The sequence below is a fragment of the Alexandromys fortis genome, unplaced genomic scaffold (genome assembly GCF_014885135.2).
Source record: "Alexandromys fortis isolate MF-2015 unplaced genomic scaffold, M_Fortis_MF-2015_v1.1 scaffold_354, whole genome shotgun sequence".
NCBI classification, from domain to species: domain Eukaryota; kingdom Metazoa; phylum Chordata; class Mammalia; order Rodentia; family Cricetidae; genus Alexandromys; species Alexandromys fortis.
The window spans coordinates 648,053-673,587 of NW_026068227.1; the positions used below are offsets into that span (position 1 = coordinate 648,053).

General features: G+C 41.7%; 1 protein-coding gene across 1 annotated transcript in view; it reads right to left on the reverse strand.

Moving 5' to 3' along the window:
* The window catches only part of Moxd1 (monooxygenase DBH like 1), a 77,675-nt gene extending 68,227 nt beyond the window's left edge, over nucleotides 1-9,448 (reverse strand). Inside the window, exon 1 of the mRNA XM_050130782.1 lies at nucleotides 9,027-9,448. Within this exon, the coding sequence (XP_049986739.1) occupies nucleotides 9,027-9,290 (264 nt within the window). The 5' untranslated portion in view covers nucleotides 9,291-9,448. The remainder of the gene's footprint in view (nucleotides 1-9,026) is intronic.
* Between the last annotated feature and the right edge of the window lie 16,087 nt (nucleotides 9,449-25,535).

The following is a 25,535-nucleotide window of genomic DNA, read 5'->3' on the forward strand; positions in this document are numbered from 1 at the left end:
CTGAGACAATATTTCACCCTGGGACCTAGTGCTCACAGGCTAGGTGAGGCTGACTGGTCAGCAAGCTTTGGAGACTTTCCTGTTTCCACTTTTCTAGAGCAGGGATTGCAAGCTTAACACCATGCCTGGTTTTTTCACATGGGTCCCAAGGGATAAACTCAAGTCCTTGTACCAACTGACTATGTCCCCAGTCACTGGTGGATATAGTTTCTGGTTTTCAATTATTCACCAGCTTTATCAAAACTCTATAATCTGGCATAAAATGAATCCCTTTCTGTTCTGGGCCACCATGATACCCAGTGTCTATACGACGGTGTTGGTCATCAGTTCCCCTGTTGTGGTAGTTTGAATGTAATTTGCCCCCATAATTTTTCCCCCATAATCTTATAGGGAGTGGCACTATTAGGAAGTATGGCTTTGTTGAAGTGAGTACGGTTTTGTTGGAGGAAGTGTGTCACTATGGGAGTGGACTTTAGGTTTTCTATGTTCAGGATACTGCCCAGTGTCTCAATTGACTTCAGGCTGCCTTCAAGATGTAAGACTCTCAGCTCTTGCTCCAGCACCACATCTGTCTGTATGCCACCATGCCTCCCATCATGAAGATAACGGACTGAATCTCTGAGACTGTAAGCAAGCCACCTCAGTTAAATATTTTCCTATATAAGAGTAGCTGTGGTCTTTGTGTCTCTTCACGGTAATAGAAACTTCTTTAAACTTTTTTTTTCCCTGTGGGACAATGCTCTTGTACCCTGTAAAGATTTGTTACTTGTATTTTAATAAAATGCTGATTGGCCGGTAGCCAGGCAAAAAGTACAGGCAGGGTGACAAAAACAGGAAAATTCTGGGACAAGGAAAGGCTGAGTTTGCAGTTGTCACCCAGACATAGAGGAAGCAAGATGAGAATGCCTCACTGATAAAACGTACCAAACCACGTGGCTAATACAGACAAGAATTATGGACTAATGTAAGTTATAAGAGTTAATAAGAAGCCTGAGCTAATAGGCCTACCAGTTAATAATTAATGTAGATCTCCATGTGTTTGGGGCTGAACAGCTTTGGGAACCAGGCAGGACAAAAACCTCTGTCAACAATTCTTATAAGTGGGCTTCAGTGCATGCATTTGCAGGCAGATATTTAATTATTTCTGTTATTACAATGTAATCATATCACTTTTCCCTTCCCTTTCCTCCCTCTGTATCCTCCATATACACTTCCTTGTTTAGAGAAAGACTTTTTTGAGAGCAGAAATTCAAAACTCTTCTAAGAAACCGAGAGTTTTAAGTTTTCATAAAAATATCATATAAAAAGATGAAAATCTTTCTCAAACACATGCTATTTTATTGATGTAATTTCTCAAAGGTATTTAACTCTCTAATTTCATGCAATCAGCTAGAACAAATATTAAAGGCTAATAAAGAAGCTCTTACAGAAACACCGTCTCGAGAACTTGGAAGACCCCGGATAAGCTTACTTACTACCTCTGTGATGTCAAAGCAATCATGTGGTCAGGTATTTTTTTGTATTGCAAATAGTTTCTACAACATGTTTGTCTTTGTTTTATTTTTAATTTTTTAGTACATTTTGAATTTATTTATTTGATTGTTTGTTTTATATCTCAACTGCAGTTCCCCTCCCTGCTCTCCTCTCAGCCTCCTGTAGTGGCATTTCATTTGTACTTTAATAAATAAAGCTTGCCTGAAGATCAAAAAAGTACAGCCTTACAGACCAGACAATTGTAACACACACCTTTAACCCCAAGAGCCACACTAGTTGCCATAGAAACTTGGCAGTGCATGCCTTTAATCCCAGTGGTGCACGCCTTTAATCCCAGAGGATTATAAAACAGGAGGAAACAGCTCTCAGTCTTGGTCTCATTCTGAGATTCTTGGAGGTAGAATCACCATTTTGGACTGAGGTAGAGGTAAGAGCTAATGGCTGGCTCTTTTGCTTTTCTGACCTTCAGACTGCACCCCAGTTTCTTGCTCTGAGTTTTTATTAATAATGTTTCAGCCCCCACCCCACTTTCCCTCTGAACAAAGGGCAAATTCATTATGTTTTGTCCAGGTAGATAGTTTCCTACATTCAAGGTCTTCTGCGTTCTTTATTCACAGCAAGGTTGCCTTCTTCCCGCTGTATGATGTTCACATTGGGAACACTATAGTCAACTGCCAAAGACAATCCTCAATACTCATGGCACTTATTTTCCTCCTGTTAGGGTTTGTTAGCATCATGGGGTGAGTTAAACACACAGCCACACCTTCTCACATCCCTCCATTTGAATTCTCTGCCCAACGTTTCTCGCTTTCTGATAATTTTTCATAAGTATTTGTATATAAAAACCTCTATTCTAAAACATAAGCTCATAAGATTCCTGATGCCATCTGGTTCTATGATGTGACCCTCCAGAGCATCTAGAACTGTCAATCAATGTTGTCTGAATGGAAGAATAAACGATTCAACATCCTCCGCCTATAGCTGAGCCCTTCCACGAAGCAGCTGTATGGAAACCATTGATGATTTTCAGGATGTGTAACCTGGAATCCAGGGTTTATATATAAGACACTGGCCTCAAATGGGTCCTTTGAAAGTTACACAGACAGCTATCTAAAAGACTTATCACTCACAATGCGAGGCATATGAAATCCTATCATAGAAATGCATGTCTGTGACATTTAAAATGGAATAAAATTAGTAAGAGACATACTTCACAGCGCATGTACTTTCATTTAAAAAGAAAAAGAAGCTAGAATGTGTTTCTATGGAGACTTCTTATGGAAGAATGAATGGCAGCGAACCAGGATTCGGAGGAAATGACTATAGGCTCTGTATGACCTCCAAAAAGTCACTTAACAATTTCCTCAGGGCCTGCTTTCCTCGCTTACAAAGTGGGGAGAAAAGGATGCGGGCCAGGAAGCTTGAAAGGAAGCCATCAAACACTAGACTCTTAAAAGGCACAAGCCAGCAACATTTAACCTGCAAAAGCCGTGAAAAGGCCATAACTTTTGGACTGGGTGAACATGCAAACACATAATACTTTCATAATATATTATTTATTTACATTACACTCAAATTGATGATCCCAGAAGCACAGTCAATAAAATTATGTTTCTGCTACATTTTTATCGGGGAAGAGGAGAGGTGTATGCATATATGACATCTGTAGGCCAGAGGACAACTTTTGAGAGTTAGTTGTCTCTTTCCACCATGTAGGTTTCAGGCATTGAACTCAGGTCATCAGACTTGGCAAGAAGCATGTTTATTGAGCAGACACCCTACAATTGCTTTTGCAACAATCTTTCAAACAGATTTTTTTTTTTACTGTAGAATTTAACAAGTTAAAAAAAAAGATATAAAATTGAAGCTGGTGATTGCTGCAAATCTTTAAACCAAGCACTTGAGAGGCAGAGGCAAGCAGATCTCTGAATCCAAGGTCAGCCTGGTCTACATGGTGAATTCTAGGATGGCTAGGACTGCATAGAGAGACCCTGTTTCAGAAAACAAAACAATTAGAAAATTATGGATTTGAAAGAGATTATGCTTTATGTGTTACTTTCTCTAGTCATGTTACATGCTCTGTGATTTTTCTCCCAGGCATGAAACAAGACAGTTAAATACACACACACACACACACACACACGATATAAATTTGGAAGAAGTTTCCTAAAGAAATTATCTTTTCCTACTTCAAAGTTCTTTCTATTTGAAAGTTATTTACTGGTGACTAATTTTATGTTACAGGGAAGCATTGTGAGACATCTCTGTGTACAGTTTCTATTATTGCTATTAATTATTATTATTGTTGTTGTTGTTGTTGGATCAAACATCACCAGAAACTCAGTAGCATGTAATGAATTCATCTTTTTTTTTTTTTTGGTGAGTAACTTTAAGAGCACCCTTATACAAACTATGAATCAATCAGCCACGAGTCATTTTCTTTGACGTGAACTCTGGCCTCTCCATCCAAGATTCCCCAAATCTGCCTTTGGTAGCCCAAAATTTTGAACTCTATCAATCCAGGTGCATTGTTTCTTTAGCAGTGAGGTCGACTCGTTTCCCCAGGCTAATCATGAAATCTTCTTCTGTTGTTGCTAGAAGTACCCAGCTTCCCGCTGAGGACCATCATGTTGTATTTGAACAGTGGGACATGTGTCCTCGTTCATAGTGCCCAGCGCAAGAAGCATCTGGTAATCGGGAAGCAGCTTCCCAAGATTATATAAATATCTCTTAACGAAGCTGCAGCTGAGCTGTGTCAGGCTTGCGCACTTCCAGTTTGCTTTGCCAATGTTGCTTTGTTGCAGTTGGCTGGCGTGAGCTTAAAAAGAAGCACATCGCTAACCACAAAGAATGCTTACTGTTTTCTGTGATTTCAGATCATTCGCAGGCACTTCCTGGGGAGGGGCCCGGCAGCAATTACCCAGATGCTCAAGACACTGCTCCGCACAGAAGGGCCTCAGTGTTTGAATGGGCCAACAAGCAAGGCTACCACAAGTGATGACATATGTGTCGGGCTCCATTCACTGGTGATGTCCACCCCCTTAGGAAGGGTGAGTCCATTTTTGTGCAAATCAAGAGCACATCTGACAATGATGCTCTCTTGTCTCGCTCACACAAACTGGGCATTCATCAGCTGGATTACTGGCTTCCAAGGGCACTCAGAGTTGCTAAATGGTTTGGAGGGGGATGGAACTGTTGTGTCAAAGGGGCAAAGCACAAGGGAAGGACAGGAATCCATCGGAGAAAAATGACAGTTGGGCTTGTTCAAGGAGACAAAACACTGTGGCGCTGAGACACCAGCACGAAAGGACAGAGTGTTTCCCACCCAGCCTGGGTCCTGCTGTGAAAGACAGAACAGAAAATGACCTGCCCAGCACCCCACAGGGGCCATTTCCAGGACTGTAAACTTCCCAGCTCATCCGTCCTATGGTTCAGCTTGAAGATTTCTCAGAGGCAGGCTTCCCTCCACAGCAACCCCCCCTTTCCTTTCCTCCCCATTTTGATTGTAGCTGACCAAATACAAATGACAAGACCTCAGAGGGTCAGAAAATGGCAGAGTGAATTTACATAACTAACAGGTCTCTTGGTTTAGGTGTTGTTCATTCTTTTGTTTGTTTGTTTGTTTGGAAACAGCATCAAATGCATCCCAGACTGGTTTCAGCCTTGAGATCCTCCTGCCTCAGCCCTTCCGGTGATGGAATCACAGATGTGTGCCACCATGTTGAATCCTAGGTATAGTTTTAAGAGTTATTAAGCCTGTTGCTTTGCTGACTCATAGGAATCCAAATTTTGAGTTTTATTCATTTATTTTTAAATCTCTGTAAGCTAGCCAGCAACTGCCACCCTCTCATCTACAGGTCACCCCTTTGGGTCTAAGCCGTATAAATGATAAAAACCATAAAAACAAACAAACAAGCAAACAACAACAACGGGGAGTAGGTACACAGAGAGGAAGCTGAGTGGTTAAACAGGGAAGTGGGGAAATTACCATAGTTTACCAATTCCTGGCGATTGGAGGTGGGAATGAAGTGAGCACAATGAGGAGAAGGAATTGTCAATGAACGAACCTTGTCTCCTGATGTAAATAATGTCAAAATGGAGCAGGTATGTACACTCTAGTGTCTAAAGTGACAGCGGCAATAGGAGGCATGGTGGATGGAGATAGGCATGGTAGAACCCATTTTACCAAAATGGACACCCTAATATATTCCATTATCAAGATAAGGTGGGGTCCATGCTCTTTTCTGACTCTGTGAGCCTATGGCAACAGCACAAAGTCATAAAAGGCTGAACATACGCAGTTTCTATGTGGGTCTCTGGAGATGTCCAACCTGAGACGAGCCCCTATGCTGTGGGGAAACTAAAGAGCCTCATGGAGAGGCCACTGTCACACCACAGAACTGACGGAGTGAGGCCCCAGGCAGCAGTCAGCCTCAACCCCAGACAGACATTTAAGGTGGGTAAGCCTGCAGATCCTCCTAACCACATGCCTGCGAGTCGGCACAGCGGAGAAGAGCAGCTGTTCCCACCAAGCCCTGCTCAAATTACTTATCTTTGAGCCAAATAATGGTGATCCTGCTCAACTACTGTGTTTGGGAGTATTTTTTTTTTAAACATAAAGATAAATAGACCAAATAATGGCCAAGACCCCAGATACTGAAATCACTTCCTGGCACAGAATAAACACTCTGATGGAAATTGGACTTGCCTTTCTGCCTCCTATGGATTTTCATAATTTGTGTTGATAATTTGTCTAACTTAGCTGTTTCCTTCTTGGTCTAAGATTACATCATCTGTAAGATAGACCCCAGCTGAGTACATGTATGTGCACTTTGTACACAGTGCTGTGTGCAGACTTGAGTGGGAAGCAGTATTGATGAGTCAGAAGTACACACACACACTCACACATACACACACACATACACAAACCCGCACTGAATTTCTACCTTTTCTCTAAAAACAAAACAAACAGACAGACAGACAATCTGGAAATACTGGATTTGTACTCCCCTGGAAAGATAACTCACAAAGCCTCTGGCCTTCTAGCATCCTCCAATTGTTGCTGCCCCCTACCTATTCTCCTCAAGCATGCACTACATTTAGACTACTCCAGGCATTCGGGTTTGTGGCATCTACTAGACCAAAAATCCCCTGCCTAGTTGGTTAGGAATTACTTAGTCATACCAGAGTCAACACCCATCTGCAAAGACATATTTAGAGATATTTTTTTTAAAAAAAAATCAAAATCAAAACATTAAGAAATCGGAAGTTTAAGTTTAAAATTGAAAAGGCTAAAATAAAAGGGAAAACCATAAATGAAATGACCGAGATGTCAACTTAGGTTAAATCACACAGCCGGACGCCATTGTTAACTACTTGTGCCTGCCGTCATACACTAATGCCCCGGGAACCAGAGCTTTTTCTGTTGTTGTTCCATGCAAAGTCTGAAAGCAAAATTACATAAAACCCAATGTCTACTAATAAAATCAAACACACTTCAATGAGGAAGCACTTTGGTTTGGGCATAGTCACTTAAGATGCCCTTATAGTACCACTGTATGAGAAATCTCAAGTAAATATCTAGGGAGAACAATCCATTTCGAGTACTATAAAATGAAATCTCCCACCGTGCACTACAGGCCATAGTAAAAATATTTCTTTTTGTTAATGCTATTCAATATTATTTCTGTTTTACCTTAATAAAGAGGTTTGGAATAGGCTTTTCTTGCCAGTTAACTAATATAATAGCATATGCCCTAAAAATCAGTAGGCACTCTAAGGAAACGGATTGGTAAAGTCTATCAGCCAAATGAGAAACTGAGTAGTCCTTAGATATGAAAACACAGAGCAACACTTCTGGACCAACAGCAAGCAGAAAAATGCTGTTTCTTGTTCATTACATATGCACTGCCCATTTTTAATTTATCTCACAGTAGTATATTCCCGTTGCCTAAAAAAAATTTCAAAGTTTCGAAATCAATCTGAAGAATGCTTAATTCTTACACAATCTTAAGATAACCACCCACAAGATGGAAATATTCTGTGGTTTAGCAAGACGTTTGTGATGGGCCCGTGGTGGAGTTGGATCAGGATTCTCGCCTCTGACTTTAATTTGCTATCTAATTGTGTGGGCTTTCTAGAAACGCTGCTCTTTTGCCAAACATCGTTTTGGGTCAACTTTTAAAGTGTGCCCCGTTGCTATTACAAAGCAAGATGCCTTACACCCATGTCTATATCAGGGGTATGATACTCTACAAAAACAGCTTTTAAAAAAATCTTTGCTGCAATAGGTATGGAAATAGGAAATGAAAACGAGGCAGTATCTACCTCAGATCACGGGGGACTAAGCCAGTTGACTAGTAAAGTCTGTGCCTGGGATGAAATCCTTAGCTATCAAATTTCACATCTGAAATGATGCAGCACCAGAAAATCCACACGTGGGAAGGTCCGCACTGTGGACCTCATCAAGCCTTATTCTGGCAGAGTTGCGTGGGACTTACATGTAGAGGAAGCGATGAATTTGGGATAAGTAAAGACACGGTAGAGAGGTTTGGAAATCTGAATTGTTGTCACTTTATTTCTAGCCAAACTCAGGGTCAGAATTGAAGCTAAAATGTAAGGGCACTCCCATCAGAATAATGTGAAAACTCAGCTTAGACGTAGGAAGAAATCTCTCAGCCGTACACGTTGAAATCCACGTAGGGCATTTTCATGTTGCCCAGGGTGAGACAATCTCAGAGCTTCGAGGTTTCATGATGCTTAGGGAAGTATTATTGGACGTAAGTTGGCCCTTAACAAAGTGTATCTGTTCACTATGACCCAAAAGTTGGTCAGTAGAGAAGGGGTATTAATATTCAGGGAACTAACTACAGTCATTCATGTCATTTCACACACATTTTCCCATACATAAAGATCTTCATACCAGGTAGCATAAATCCCCCTCCCCCAGAGCAAAGGGGTAGCGAGCGAATCAGATGAACTTTGTTGCCTATTAAAATGGAAAAACTGTCCCTGAATAGGGTGTTCCGCTTGGAGACTCATGGTGTCCCCAACAGCTGTCAATAACAAAACTTCCTTAAGCAGCTCCTCAGGACCCGTCATTCACTCCTGGGGCGCCCCAAATCAATCACTAGAGACTTTCTGCGATTTCCAACCCTAAACAGCAAGATGACCAAGTCCACCCCGCCCTTCCTCGAAACCTGTCCAGTTAGGTCTCCAAAGCTGTGGTCTTCTTTTCCTGAGATGCAGAGGGGAACGTGTGGCCGGTGCGCGCGGTTGTCTGTTAAGTAGGGAACTAAGACGCGAGAAGGTCCTCCGAGGAGGAAAACTTCCCGGGTTGGAACTGCAAGTGGCTCAGGCAGGGACCCCAGGGCGAGCGCAAGTGACTCCGGGGCAAAAGGTGGCAGAGAAGGCTGAGAGATACTCGTTATGCTGAGCCGGTACCAGCCTCGCGCTTGAGCGGACTGAACTACGCATCCATTCCTGCACCACGTTTCCAGGGTGAGCCAAGAGAGATCGCAGCGCTGACTTACCTGAAGGTAGGGCCGTCCATGCGCCACGCCGCCCACCACGATGTCTGCCGCGGCCATGGTCCCCGTGGGCGAGAAGCCGAAGCCCACGTAACCGGTCGTGCGCACCTCCAGGCGGAAGGCCAGCCGTCCACCCTGGCGGCCCCAGCGAAGCCAGTACTTGCCCTCTGGGTCGAGGACCGTGCCGTGCGGGTACCAGCGACCCGAGCTCCCCGCAGTTGTCGCGGGGAGCAGCGCCCACAGCACCAGCAGCCGCCAGCCGCACATCCTCTTGTCCCGCCGCACCTGGGCTGCAGCCACTTGGGGGCGAAGACCCGCACCGTACTCAGATCCCAGCTTTGGGAACGCCCCGGGGCTGGCCGAGCCGGCACGTTGTCCCCGCCCCGCTGGCGCGGGGTCTTTCTAACCTTTTGCTAGGCATCCACCTGCTGCCACTACCCTACATCACTGAAGTCTGGGCTGAAAAGATGGAAGTGGAAGGAGCTTTCTGGAAGAAGCGGCGAGAAGGGGACCCGTCCGGGGAAAAGGAAAGGAGGAAGGAAGGACTTCAAGTGCAGACTGAGAGGGACACTTGAGGAAAAGAATCGGAAAGTGATTGGATCAAATGAAAGCATCCCGCTCAGGACCAGAGGAGAGAAGAGAGGCTGAGAAAGTCTGGGGTGCGGTGGAAAGTAAAAGCACACACACACACACACACACACACACACACACACACACACACACACGGCTACCGCACAATCTGCATCCCTGGCTGTGGACTTTGCCCAGTCAGAGCACTTAGTGATACCTGCTCTACAAAGAAGGCACAGTTCACCCCCACTTCCATCTCCCTTTCTTTGATCTTTCCTCCTGGGGAGGAGGGGGAGGGTCATGTGCTGGTTTCGGAGCTTCCCCTGGGAATCTGATTTGGTTTGGTTTGGTTGGGAAGGGCTGGATGGCTTCTGCAGACACATCTGAGGAATAGTCAAGGTCAACTTCCTTTGGAGACCTTTTACCCTGGTGGTTTAAGTTCTGGCCAAGGGCCTGTTCATCAAAAGTGTTGTTCAGTTTATTTGCCTTTGAACACAACACCCCTATTCCAGATGCTCAGCACTCGTATTGGAGATAAATTAGATTCCTTGTTTGTTTATGTACACATTCCCATATTTCAAAAAGCAAATTTAAGCTTTGCTTAAAAATGCGAATGCAAAAACAAATAAGGGTATAAAAGGTCAAAATAAGGGCAAGAATATAGATAAAGCATGATTGCTCTGGGTTTGGAGATGCACAAACCCACTGGGCTTCTTCCTCTCTCTATGCAGTGTTAAACATCAGCCGGGGGTGTGCGTGCATCAAACGTCATGACCAAAAGCAAGTTGGGGAGGAAAGGGTTTATTTGGCTTACACTTCCACGATATAATCCATCATTCAAGGAAGTCAGGATAGGAACTCCAATAGGACAGGAACCTGGAAGCAGGAGCTGATGCAGAGGCCATGGCTGCTTATGGGCTTGTTTCTCATGACTTGCTCAGCCTGCTTTCTTATGGAACCCAGGACCACAAGCCCAGGGATGGAATCATCCATAATAAGCTAGGCCTTCCATAATAAGCTGGGCATCCATAATAAGCTGGGCATATATGAAACCTCAAAGCCCACCTCCAAAGTGACACAATTCCTCCAGCAAGGCTACACCTATTCCTACAAAGCCACATCACCTAATAGTGTCACTCCCAAGAACATACAGGGGCCAATTACTTTCAAACTGCCACACCTGGGAAGCAACACGCCACTCATACCTGTCTCTTGGGGATCCCTATGTAAATTCTAAATTCACATCTGCTAGGACACTTCCTGTCTGCTCATGCAATGATGCCATGCCTTCTAGGATTTGACTGACACTTGCTGATCTAGCTTCACCTCATCACTAGACTCTTTTACTCACTGATCTTTAGATACATGCAACTCTCTCTGCCACTCCCAGTGGACAACCATGTTGGCTAATGTTCCAATGCCTTTTCAGATTGCTTGCTCCACCAGGTTTGTCCTTTCTCCCATCTGTCCTTGGAAGTATTTCCTGACCCTTTTTGCATACTTCTCAGGCAGGGAGCATTAGTGCCTCAGTGACAGTGCAGTTTTCAGGGAGGATCTGCCAAGATTTTCTATAGCACCCAGTACACATGAGAGCATGTATAGTCTGTGTACTTGCTTGCCTTCCTCTAGTCGCTTCTATGGGCTGATGGCCCCTTAATTCTCATATTATCTAACACAGAGACAGGCAGGAAAGAGATGCCTAATGAGCATCTGTAGGAAGACCAAATCTAAGCATCTCTAGGTTACCTCCAAAGAGCCCCGTTAACCATGTGGGCTTGCAAGGGCAAGTACGAGCCCCAGCTGTGATTGGATGTTACACTCTGCATGGGTATTAAGGCAAAAATATGAGACCACACATGAATACACAACAGAAAAAAGTACAAGCTGGTTTCATGAAGATCGTTCAGGGTGAAGTTACTTTTTTTCTTCCAAGAGAAAATAGACTTTAATGATAACATTAAATATTAACATTATCAAATAAATGATAAAACTAAAACTACATAAACTGTTGTAAAATTTACAAAAGAATTTTACAGACAGTCTACAGCTAACAAGATAGCTATTCAAAGTTATAAATATTAAAAATCAACTTGAACAATAGTAGGTTTGTATGTATGTGTCATTCAATACAACAGCTCATACTAATCAGGTTGGAAAGCAGTGATGGGGTGGGCTTCAAAATATTTCATAGAAAAATCAGTTTGGCAATGTAATTTTTTATATAAAAAGAGGTTATTGCCTTCTGTCTTTCATGACAGGTGCTACATTTAGCCATCTTGAGCTTGGCTGAACACACAGACAACTACCAGCATAATGCCTACTCCAGAGACACACTCTACTTTGGCCTGAAATAGCCTAGTAATTTAAGACAAAATAGAAAACTGTGTCATGTTCCCTTTGTAAATGCCTGAGTTACCTAGATCAAAAGCCTCTTTCAACTCACTGGAAATCAGTTACTGTATTAATGCCTTCCTTAAATTTATAAGAAAATCAGAAAGAGGCCTGGGGTGTGGATCAGTGGCTTCTTGGTGTGGATGATGAGACTTGATTCCCAACAAAAGAAAAAAAAAGTTGAGGGTAGAAGAAGGAACATTTAATCCATTAAAACATGTCCTATAGCAGGGAAGAAAATTAAATCAAAGGCAAAACAGGATTGAAGCTCATCTTTAAGCTATTGATTGTAAAACTGAAATGTATTTTTTTTTTAGAAATAAAACAGCCAGGAAACACTGGAAAGTGTAAGTAAGAAATAAACTTGGAAAAAAAAATCACCTGAAAATCTGTCATCCAAACATAACTCTGTGTGCATTTCTGGACCTTGCCTCCAGGACCCAGTTACATTGAAACATTCCAGGAGTAGCCTGTTGGGCAAGAACGTGCCAAGAAACAAGTGAATTAATTTTGTGAAGACTCCGCTTGAGATAAACAGTGACTGTATACCTTGAATGGCCTTATTTTCTTTCCATATGTCCTTGGAACATGGGAATTGGTGGAGAGGGAGAGGGGGACAGAGAAAATAAAGAGGAAGAAAAAAAGGAAGGAAGGAAGGAAGGAAGGAAGGAAGGAAGGAAGGGAAAGAGAGTAAGAGAAATAAAGAGAGAAGAAGAAGAAAAAAGAAGAAGAAGAAGAAGAAGAAGAAGAAGAAGAAGAAGAAGAAGAAGAAGAAGAAGAAGAGAAGAAAGCTATAAATTATGTGAGATCCTACATTCAGCTAGATTGCTCCTTCTCACACTTTCCATTCAGAAACTCAAGATTTAATATTTATGTTGACTCCCTTTTGTGACGATGCACAGCTTGATATCAGTCAATGTAACTGTACCCAAGCTGAGCTTCCTCACTCCCCACCAAACCCCTGTTGTTAATGTTTATTTATATTGCTACATTAGTCAAGAACACAGGGCTGTTTGAGGGTGGGGAGTAGGGAAAACCAGCAGACAGGCAGGTGGGGGCAAGCCAATGCAAAATCTCTTGGTATGCACCAAGAGGGTCTGAAATAGTTCACTTCTTGGGAGGATCATAATTTTTCTGTCTCTTTGTGTCTAAGGTAGAACAATACTACTAAATATTTATAAATTTCCTGTCTTCTAGGGAGCAAGAAGAAAAATATTTATGTAAGTGTTCAGAAGTTCTCCAGCTCTAGCCGAGGAAATCGGAAGCATTTTCTTGTTTTACTCTATGTAACTAAGCTGCATTTGTGGGTGGATGACTAGTTCAGATTCATGTTGTGAGTCAGTGGTAGAAACGACTGAAATAGAAAGGTAACGGCTCCCTGACTACATACTTTCTTTAGCTCGCAACTCATCTCCAATAAAAACAATAATAAAATTGAAAGTCACCAGGTTTATGGCTGTGGAGTGTTCAGGAGGGCTGATATTTTCCTCGGGAGCAAGGAGCTGCATGGGTTGATGGTACGTACACCCATCTGAGGCAGGGACGCTCTGACTGGCAGCAGAGATGTGCTGGGAAAAGCATGAGGACCACGTGCTTTTGCTTCTCCTACCTGGGTCTCGAGGTGACTTTGAAATGGGTGCCACTTGGCCATGGAACTCTCTCCTCGGCTCTGCCTGCTGCAAGGCATAGAACGCAAACCATTGCAGACAAAACACACTTTAGTGTTATCTATGAGCCATGCTCTAAAAGTCAACTGCTTTAACTTTAATATGTTGAGGATTGATGGAGCGGGAGAGCAAAAATTCTTTTACTAACTCTATCTTTTAGAATTTCCCTTTACAAGGAAGTATGATGACCTCAGCAACATGTTAGGAAAACACTGGTGTCTGCCAAGCCCTTAGCTGGGTTAACATAAAGTCATGTTTAAGCGGCTGTCTGGGGGCCCAGCCAGGGCAAGCCGTGGAACTGTGCTTTTATCAGGATGGTCCTGAACATTGGAAAGCTGCCATATCCTTGGCTTGTTAGATCTAACTCCTGAGGGGACCGGACAACTTGAGTTGTCAGCGACTGCAGGAGAAGAGGCGAGGGCCGGTGAAAGGACTGAGTTACTTACAGGACTGTCAGCTTTGCAAAGGACCATAGAGCCTTTTTTTCCATACTCTTATCTTGCAAATAAAGGAAATGAATCCCGTGGAAAAGTCAATCGTTCCAGACTGCAGCTGCAAAAGTAAATAGATAGGAAAATGGGTTGTCAGACACAATCAGCAATGCCTGATTCCTCCACACCCTCCCTTTAAAGGATACTCTTGAGTCTCTCCAGGACACCATTGGCTAATGTTTAACAACTTGGAGGAGACTATAGTAGAGAGTAGAGAGGAAGAAGACCTAGTGTAAGCATCATTTTTTTTTCTTACCCAAGCCTATACCTCCATAGACATCACCCTTTCTGCTAGACTTGACATATAAATATTTTGACACTTTTATACTTCTGTGGCCATCAATTTAAAGAAAAGCATGCATTCTGTCTAAATGGCATATAACGTTGATTCAAAGTTGGATGGAAATTTAACTACACACTCAGAATGACAGGCAGGTTCAGAGTAACTCCCTTGATTCCAGAATTCCATAAGTGGTTTTGGAAAATTTACTGAAATCTATACCATAGTGAAATAATATACTATAATCTGTATTGTAACAAAAGAAGAACATCAAGGCCAGAAACATAAAACTGAATTTTAATATCCAGAAAACTAAATTGAAGTCATCATGGCCATTACCAAGAATAACAAACAATGAATAAAGTTTCCTCTGAAGAGGAAATACTAGAATTAAGCATTTATCTTCATATGGAAAATGACAGATTTACAGCATATTTGGAGAATGAGTATTGAGACTTTGAAGCATCCTAGTCAAAAATGGGAAGAAGGAGAAATCTATATGTGCCTATTTATTATGTTGCAAGATTTTATTTCATAATTAAATCTAATCTCTAGTCTCGTTTTTTTTTTTTTGAAATGTCTACTCTTTAAGATCCAAACTAGATAACTGGCTTCATATAAATACAGTTTGGTTTTCAAAAAGGACCATTTCCGTTCCTTAGATAATTATAGAATATAACTCCTCAAATAATCTGACTCAACATCATAATCATAACAGGCTGTGCTGATTGTTTCTATCAGCCTGACACAAACCTACATGTATCTGAGAATGGGAAGCCATGGTTGAGAAAATACATATAATGGTTGGCTACTAGGCAACTCTGTAGGGCATTTTATAAAATTAGTGATGGATATAGTGGCAGTGCTCAGCCCAAGTTTGGGTGGCACCATCCCTGGGCAGGGGGTCCTAAGCTGGATAAGAAAGCTGATGGAGCAAGTCATGGAGAGCAAGGCAGGAAGCAGTACTCCTCCATGGCCTCAGCTTCAGTTCCTGCCTGCAGGTTCCTGCCATGGGTTCCTGCTTTGACTTCCTTTGGTGAAGGGCTGTGATGGAGAAGTACAAGCCAAGCTATTTTGGGGAATGGTGTTTTATAGAAACCTTTAGTAAAGCATGGACCGAGTAACCACTTTCCCCTTGCTTAAAGCAATGTTTGCCCAGACTGCGGGCGATCCAGACCCCAGGCTATTCCAAGATGACTTTAAACAGCAAAACAATCAATGGAATCTCAGTAGCAGAGCAAAGACTGAGGAGGAGTCTAATTTTCGGGGGAAACTTACTCTATGCACAGCCCCTTCTTCCTTGTCACTTCTCCTCTGTCACATGTGTGGGAAGTTAAGATAATATCAGGGCCCCCCAGCACTTGCCTGAGATACCAGAAACATAAAGGAGGTAAAGAGAGCCAGCTACTGTTAGTACTTAGTGTAAAACAGCAACAAGAATTCAGAGTCCTTAAGGTGTAATACAAAGACTAGCTCACTTGAACTCCATGGCAATCATTTGGAAGCAACTGAAGAAAAAAAAATCAAATTCTGTAAGAACAGAAGGAACATCTCTCCATTGTGAAGGACGAATTTTCATACAGTGTTGTTTATTAGACTCTCAACTGCTACCTCTTTTATAACTCTCATCAAATAACTGTACTGACACTATTTTTGTTGGCTACAGATAAATTAAGTAAAAGAGGACCAATTTGCTACAGATACTTAGAGCTATTCTTGACATATGTTTTTAGGATTTTAAGTGGTTACTGAATTCCCAGGGGAGTGTATATTAATTAATCATATGGACATAAGAATATCAAAATGAAAAAAGTCATGATGGGGACAGTGAAAAGCAGAAATGACTCTCTCTCTCTCTCTCTCTCTCTCTCTCTCTCTCTCTCTCTCTCCTTCCTCTCTCTCTTTACCCCTCTCTCCCTTCACACACACACACACACACACACACACACACAAGTGTAATGACTAATTCAGTCATGCTACTATTTTAAGGGGCATGCTACTATTGAATCTATTTTCTCCTCTTTTCGATGTTTGGAATAGGAAAACTGGGCATGTTGAAAAGTCAAGCTTTGTGCAGCGTAAACTGAGAGAGGATATCTTGTGGAATACAACTTTAAAAATAAAAGTCACCCAGCTCGCCTTTTCAAGCATGTAATCACTACTTAGAATTCACAGCAGCAAAACATTATGGAGAAAATTGCCAGGATCAAATGTTTTAAATTATGTGTTTATCTTGTGACCTACTGTGACATCAGAAGGCAATGGCATTTGGTTCATTCAGACCATAACTGCGGATATGCCTTAACCCATCACTGACTACAATATATTTTTAAAATTCTATTGTTTTATAGGTACCTGGTTATATTATTAACAGTGCAGATCAATGGGTTTCTCTGTGGCATTTCTTTATGTGCACAGGGCATACTTTGAGCATAGCCACCCCTCTCTTGCTCTTGTTCCTCCTCCACTCCATCATCTTTTCCCCTAAATGCATATTGTGTTTGAACATCTAAATTGGAAAAAAATCTTCATTTTAATGGGCCTGACTGATCGTTTTATGTTTTGTTTGTTTAAAAGTACACACATTTTTTCACTTATCTTGCATCCCATGAATTTACTTTGCTCATTGATCACCAATATATCTGAGAACCTGCCATGTCCCTGGGGGTTATCTTGAGATACAATGCTGAGCAAAACTCATCTTATTCCTTCATGGTTCTTGCATTCTAGTCCTTCAGTGGCTTAAAAAGTATTGGAGATAGGCAATTGGGTGGTGATGGTGCACACCTTTAATCCCAGCACTTGGGAGGCAGAAGAAGGTGGATCTCTGTGGGTTCTAGGCCAGCCTGAGCTACAAAGGGAGTTCCAGGACAGCCAAGGCTACATAAAGAAACTCTATGTTTATCCCTCCACTGACCCTCCAAAAAAAGCAGGAGCCATCACACTAGCAAATCTATAAGCTGAAATATCTCAGTCAGGATAGCTTTAGACTGAAAAGGTATAGGAGAAGAAAGATACAGTTTGTCACAAACCAAAGAACACCCTCTTTTAAATATGGGACATATTTTTCTTTAATATTAAATAACGTTTAAGGTATTACTCACTTATAGCCAGGAGTGGTGGTGCACACAAGTAATTTTAGCACTTGGGAGGTGCAGGCATGAGGAACGTGTGCTCAAGAACCATCCTTGGCTATGTAGCTGTTCAAGTCAGTTTCTAAGATGTGAAATATCTCTGTCTTTCTGTCTCTGTCTCTCTCTTCTTCTATCTACCACCTCTCTCTCTCTATCTCTCTCTCTTCTATTTATCTGCCCTACTTTCTTAATTTGAGTTCTACTAAACAAAAATACAAAATGAGGCCTCCACTCTCCTAAACAAAGTGCTGAATTGTTTTTGTCCATGTGGTAAGAATTATCAGAACTAAAACAAAACAAAAACTGTGGGGAAGAGTATTTACATAAAATAAAACTGCATCAAGACAGTCTTCACAGAGCCAAAACACAAAGTTTTAACCAGCAAAAGTCATGCACTTGGGCTCTAAAGAAACAAATAGAAAAGCATCATTCTGGGTGGGGCTTTCGTTCACCAACGTCAGAAATAACTATGTGTTTTGTTATGGTTAGCCCAAAACACAGCTGTTTCACTTATCAAGTTAAATGCATTGGGAAGCAAACTCAGCTGAGCAGATGATTGCTTGGGTATACGTGAAGCACTTTATCATTAGACATTGGGGAATTAGAAATGGTCTCGGCTTCTCTCCTATATTTATTCAACTGGATGTACATGCTTGTGTTCAGTGCCATTTTGTAAGTCTCACTACCTCAGCTTCACCTCCAAACCTTATTTCCTGGGCAGCCTCTATCACACTGCAGGCCATGAGCCAGCACGTGGACCATGTGTTTTATGGACTAGCTGAGTCTTCCTAGAAAGAACACGCATCTATAGCATCTGGCTAAAATCAATTAAATCTATTCTTGCAAAAGTTAAAACTCAGTCATTGAGTCTGTGCTTTAAACCAGAATCTTATATTTAGGAAAAAATGCTGAAACTTAAACTTTTCCTTCTAAGTTTTGATCAATATGTATTGATCAGATATATGTATTATATATGATGACGGAGACAGATCATTGCCACTTTTGATTTCCCTTCTGTTGTCTTTACATTGGACTTCTACGTTCCTCCTTCTATTTCCCCCTCACCCTCCTTCAGCTATTCTTTTCTCTTTCCCTTCCTTTTCTGGGTTTCCATAATCAGGTAAACCTTTAAGTGACAACATAACTTCAGTTCAAATTAGGGACAGATAGAACATGAATGTTGGAACAGGGGAGTGGATTAATGGAATTGAGCCTCAGCTCTGCTGGCTACACTTTCTGCAACTTGAATTAAGTCAGTTCATTTCTCTGGGTTTCGTTTTTGGCATTGCTAAAATGTGGGCAAAAGAAATAAATATCTCAGAGATTGTTAGGAGAAAGTAAAGTTATCCACAAAATTCTCAGAGTGTGGCACACACTAGGAAATAATATAGCATGTAGTCAATAAATTAATAACCAACCCTAAAGACAAAATTCATATTCACGCCTAGAAATAGTTTCCGTAGAAGAGGGACATGGAAAGTTCCTGAAGACACCAGATTTTTCCACTGGCCCACCCATACTACTCCCCTGCTTGCACAACAAATACATTGTTTCTAGAAGCTGAAGTTATTTCTTTTTATCCACTGAACTCACATTTGTACAAGTTCCAAAAATTGCCTACTGTTTCTGTTGATAGGTCATTATTGAGAGGCAGGGCTTCTCAAATTAGATGGAGTGAGAGATGGGATACACCAGAAGTACCTAAAGATGCAAGCAAAAAAAAAATGTACAAGTGCTGTAATTAAAAACATTCAAAGTCCTGTTAACCTTGGCTGGTTCTGATCACATGGCTAGAAGAGAAATGTCTGCTTTTCTGTCTTATTAGCCATAAATACAGAGGTGAAGAGTTGCAGAGTGAATGACATCAATGGCAAAGGGAAAGTGTGATGGGCTAAGAGGCCCCACCCACTCTCCCTGGCCCAGCTAGATGTTACTAACCAATTCCGCAGCTTTGATGCTAAGTGTGAATTTTTCTCAGCAGCCCTGCCACATGAGCATGCAAGAGGCTTTATAAAAAGTCCACTCCTGGGGACCAACTAAGAAATCCTTGAAATTATATACCAGATGTCTCGTGAGCCATGAGACTGCTGCGTGGGAGCCTTGAATAAGGCCCCCTCAGACTGGCAGACTCCCCTGCGGGCTTTGACATCACTCACAAAACACTCACCCTCTATGGGCTGCACCAAGCTGACCTTTGACGAAATGGAAAGATCTAGTTCCTGGGAATTCTGAGATAGCCATTCATTAGTACGGAAGGGAAAACACGAGCCTGAGAAAATCATCTGGAACTGGTCAGCAATCCTGAGAGTTTCAAGTGTGTATTGTTTCGTCACTGCTAAAATTATATGTCACTATGCAGTATCTTACTCTTTCAAGAACAGATAAAAGAAAGGAACGGTCAAATGTCAAGACATAGAGTAAGACTAGGTGTTTCTATTTAAATGTGTCAGTGGGAGAAGAGCAGGTTTTCATGATCAGAGCTGTATTCTGTGTGACAGAAGAAAGGGCTTTTGGGGGGCTATTCTGGGGATGGAGTCATTCTTCTGCACACAAAGAGGACCACTGGGCTTACCCTGACTCTACCTCCTTATAAGCATGGGAGTTTCCAGCAAATTAATTTAATTTACAGAAGTTTTATGGCATGTAAAAAGATGTGGTGTGTAGGATCACACCTCTGAATGGAGGTGACAGGTCGAGTCACCTCTGGACTCGCTCTTCCTGGATTCCCTCCATAACAGACTGACTTTGTGGAGCCTGAATCTTCCCGGTAAGCGCACCTTGGGGTGCTTACACACATCATTAGAAATGGGCTAGTCCAGGTGTGAGAATTAGCCTGTAAGGGTTAGAGTTCATGGGCCAAGCAGTTCTTAAATGAATACAGTTTGTGTGTTGTTATTTCGGGCATTAGCTAGCCAAGCGGCTGGGGTGTTGGGGATGCAGCCCCGCCGCCGCTCTTATTTCAACACTTCCAGAGTTTCTTCTGATCTCTGTCTCACTGAGGCATTTTTACTGCAATGAGGACTGGTCTTGTCAAATGCTTTTCTACACTTACTGAAATGAATAGATGCTCTGCCCAGCTTCCCAGGGAAAGAGTTTATTTCCTCACTCCCACGTGCTAAGAGTAGGGTGCCCCCGCTAGATGACCATATTGATTATATTACTTATTACTAGTGTTTTATTCTTCTGGTTGTGCTTTTCCCTAAACTGAGTGATCTTTTTTGTATGTGTTTATTTCATTTTTATTCCTTTGACTATTTTGTACAGTTACATTATAATATTAATAACTACTAATTCCAATTTTCTACTGTTTGATTCTGTCACTTGTTATTCCTGGGATTCTCACTCAGAATGCCTTGTTTGCTGATATGTTCTGTGACTTGTTCTCAGGTTTACTATGTACGTGCTGCAAAGGAACCATGGAAGCCATGACCGAAAGCCTTGCTCCTTGTGGTCTGAGTGAGACGTGGGCCCTATGAACTCATGTATTTAAGCACGTGGTCCCCAGTTAGTGACACTGTTTGGGAAGGCTCAGGAAGTCAACCTTGCTGGAGGATTACATCACCGGAAAGTGCTTATAGCTTCACTGCACTTCCAAGCCACTCTCAGCTTCCTGCCTCTGGGTTAAAGATGTGATTGCTCTCCCAGCTTCCTGCTTCTACCACCATGCTGTCCACTTGTCATGCCTGCCACCACAACAGACTCAACCCTCTGCAGAAGCCAAAATAAACTCTTTCTTCCATTAGTTACTTTAGTCATGGCATTCCATTGCAGCAACAGAAATTTTACTAATACTTTACTCCTGCAGAGATGACTGGCTTTTGACGCTTCTATGTATCTCAAAGCTATCAACTCAGGACCGCTTTATGAACTTTTTTTTTTTTTGCATTGAGTTTTTGGATTCTTCAGGAAGTGTAATTACAAACCTGGAGTCATGTGAAAGTCTAACTATGGGACCAAGTCCTTAAAGAACATTTCCACCACCTACCAGTACCCAGGGCAATAAAGGTGATGGTTTGCTGGGATCTCTTCACGTTCTTTTCCTTTCTCGATTGCCATGTGTTTCAAGCCCTCCTTTTTCCATGGATTCAGCATTTTGAGGTTCTCATCACACTGCTTGTCTTGTTCCAAATTAGTGTCTCTCTGGGGTTATTAATGTGATATTATTTATAAGTTCAGTGATATGCTCTCTATGCTTTAGACCCAAGAGATGGTAATTATTAATTCCATGATATTTCTACAAAGTTTATCTAGGCTTTCCTTATTTCTTGAATGCACACCTATCAAGGTATCAGTATTGCACATAGTTTTGAATAGTCTTTAGTGGTCTTTTCCTGTTGGTACTCAGATCTTGCTTAACTCCTTCTACTCTGGATAGCTGACCCCTGTGACCATTTGGGTAATGTGGAAATGACAGTCTGATTTCCAAGACAGGTCACCTTACAGCTTTGCTTTTGAAGGTCTCTTGTGTTCTCATTTCTAAATTTTTAATCTTCCTTCCCCCTTACTCTCCTTCCCTGATTTTTCCCACGGATTTTTATCACTACTAAAGATACTACTAGCTTTCAACCATCTGTATTTCACTAGAACATATATGTTACAGAGGCACAGACTTTGGTCTGATAAGTTTACTGCTATGCTTTGTAACATGAAGTGGTACCTGGAAAATGGTAAGAATCCAATAATGTGTCCAGAATGAGTAAGTGAACGGGAGAAATTTTAACATGAGCCTCATTCGGGTTATTGTGATAGATCTCTCTCCTGGGAACATTTGATCTAACCCCAAAGATTTCCAGAAAGATCGAGCGTGAGGCCCCTGGTCTCCAAATCCAGGGTTGTGTGCACTCTGCTATCTCTCATATTCATTCCTCCTCCCCTCAATGCCTATAGTGTTCCCTGAGCTCTCAGGCACTGAAAATGTTCAGCTATCCAGTTTCCCTGAGTTTCCCCTTTTGCTTCCGCTTGTTTGATAATACCTTCTTTGCTTCTTAAATCTTGTTTATATGTAACAGTCACTCCATATTGGAACTAACCCTTTTCAGATCAGAAAGTGAATGAGTCACATAACTTTTATCAGGGTTCAGACTTTCTTCTATAAACTTTCAAAAAAATTAAATGTAGACAGGATAAACCCCACTGTCCATGGTATTCAATTTAAAAATCTATGCACAATAACACTGGAAAATTCCACGGAGGGAATGAATATAAATGGTTTTTAAGAATCTTACTTCTCCTTGAATTCTGAACCAAGATGATCTTTTTGCTTTGGCATAAATACCAAATAAAAGTATGTTGATTTGATTGCCCACTAGAAAGAAAAAGAAGAGAAGAAGGAAAGGGAGGAGAAAAAGGAGGAGGAAGAGAAGGAGGAGGAGGAGGAAAAGAAGGAGGAGGAGGAGATGAAGAAGGAAAGCAAGGCTGTGATTGTTATAAATACCGGCGAATGGAAGAATGTGGGTTACCAAATAAGACTGGAACCTAATTAGACTCATTCCTCACGCTCCAGATTTCTGTTACACCAGCAGAACATGATCAAAGCATGGCCACTTCTGCATTAAAAGCCATACAAAGGAACAGTTGTTTTAACTTAAGCAGTGCTCTCTTAGAAATACCACTCGGAAATATTGACTTGGACAGACTATGGAAGGGAAGTTATTTCTGGTTCTTCAGAGCATATGGATGTTTGAGGTATACCATCAGTCTGCCATTCTGGTGACTAAAGTCACATCTCCACATGAGAAACGAACCAAGCCAATTGCATGTGGAATGTGCATTGTTTTGAGGTTAATTCAGCCGTCACAGAGATGAGGCACTACAGGAAGAGGACCAAAAGGCAAGCAAAATTAGCTGTGTATCTACCAACACTGGGGAGAACTTTCTGGGTGAATTGTCATGATCATAAGTAAATTTAAGGAGGCAGCATTGGCCAATTTCCCATTCTACAATCTAAAGATGAGGTGACCAATATCATTGCCATCAAGTTAAATAGAATCATGTATATATTTGCCCTATTCATGATTATACACAAAATATCCAAAATTTTCCATTCTTTGGCATAACTATAATGTTATTTTGTGGCGATGGACTCTGAATGACTCTAGACTGTCCCTAACTTACTAGAGATCTAGGACACGTGTGCAATGGCAACTAGGAACATGTGTGTGACTGTGCTTGTGGCTGAGGAGAGAATACATAAGGACACACCTTTCCTCCACGAATCTTTTTTGCTGCCCTGAGATTAAGTTGTTAGGGCCCCATTTCTTGCAGTTCATGAACCACTTCTAGTGAGGTCATTCAAAAGCTGTCGCCGTGCAACTGCTCTGGGGAAACCAGTGCATTTATGACCAAATATGCTATTCCAGTAGGTTTTCTGGGAAATTAAAACCATGTTAATTTAGCATGAGCTCATATTAAAATTTCTATATAGACATGAATCAGTGATCGTTTTGAGATCACAGAAATGACAGCCAGTGAGAAATCAAAGATTCAGGTCTCAGAGTTGGGGGAAGGAAAGACTGTGTTAATCATTAGACCATTCAGATACCAGTTGGGGAAGGGGTGGTGAACTGCAATGAATGTGGGAACATCTGTAAGACAGGATATGATTCAAGTGGAACCCCAAATCATCACATGAAAATAACTGACTATTGCACTTTGTGGACTCCTCCTACCAAACATAATCCTAAGGGGAACTCAATATATTTTCTTGTTAGGAAAACTTTTCAGTACAAGATAAAGGAATTGATGCTTTCTCCAATGCCTGAGAGTACCCTGTGCCTATTCATAAATGTGTCCCATAGATACCTACTCCTCATTCTGTCTCTTTTCTCCATTGGGATTTACTATAATATGAAATATGAAGTGCACCCCATGTGTTGGTTTAGGTATTGGTTCCATGCCCTTATCATCATTTAGAACAGGAAATCTCAACCTGTGGCTTACAACCTCTTTGAGGGTCAAACAGTCCTTTCAAAGGGGTTTCACAGCAAATATCCTGCATATCTGATATTTACATTACAATTCATAACATTAGTAAAATTATACTTATGAAGTAGCAACAAAATAATTTTATTGTTGGGGTCACCACAAGATGGTGAGCTGTACAAAAGGGTCACAGCATCAGAAAGGTTGAAAAATGCTGGTTTAGAAGGCTATGGAACTTTCAGATACTGGAGCTCTACTGGAAACAACAGATCACTGGGGCCTCAAGATTTATGGTCCAGATCCACTTCCTATCTTGTCTCTGCTTCCTGTTTTCCTAACAAGTGAGGAGGTAAGATGTCTACTGCCCTAAAGCCACCAGCTGCCCATGTCTTCACTATAATAGGCTGACTCTACTCCTTCAAACTGTGAGCCAAAGTAAAGTCTTCCTCCCTTATATTGCTATAAGAAGGAATTTTATCATGGGCAAGAGAAAAATGACTAACATGGGGGGCCTGGATATGACTACCCAAGGCATTTCTTTGTTGATTATAGTACCTCAACTATTCTCTCAAAGCTGAAGACTATATATATAATTGCAAATTACTAACTCCACAATTTGGGGGATTGCAAGAAAGCCATAGCTGAAAATGAAAAACATAAGCATAAAATTCAAACTCTAACTGAAATAGTTCTCATTCTGTTTAACAGAGATCCACCTGCCTCCGCCTCCCGAGTGCTGGGATTAAAGGTGTGTGCCACCACCGCCCACCTCGATGCTTCAGTTTCTTTGTGAAAAACTACAATGATCCTTATATGGAACATAAGAAGAATAATCATAAAAGGCACCATGTGCAGGAATTATTCAACCTTTTCTCAGATGGCTGTTCACACCACTCAAGAGTACACTGAGGTGGTCACCTCCGTACCCTCCTCTGGCAAAGTCTGAAGAGGTGAAGGGTGGGTAGCACTCAGAATGAATCCAGCCCCTTGTGTCACCAACAGGGACAGTATCCAGTTAGCTTGCTTGAATCCAGGGATGAGAGCAGCAGGCTGTGATC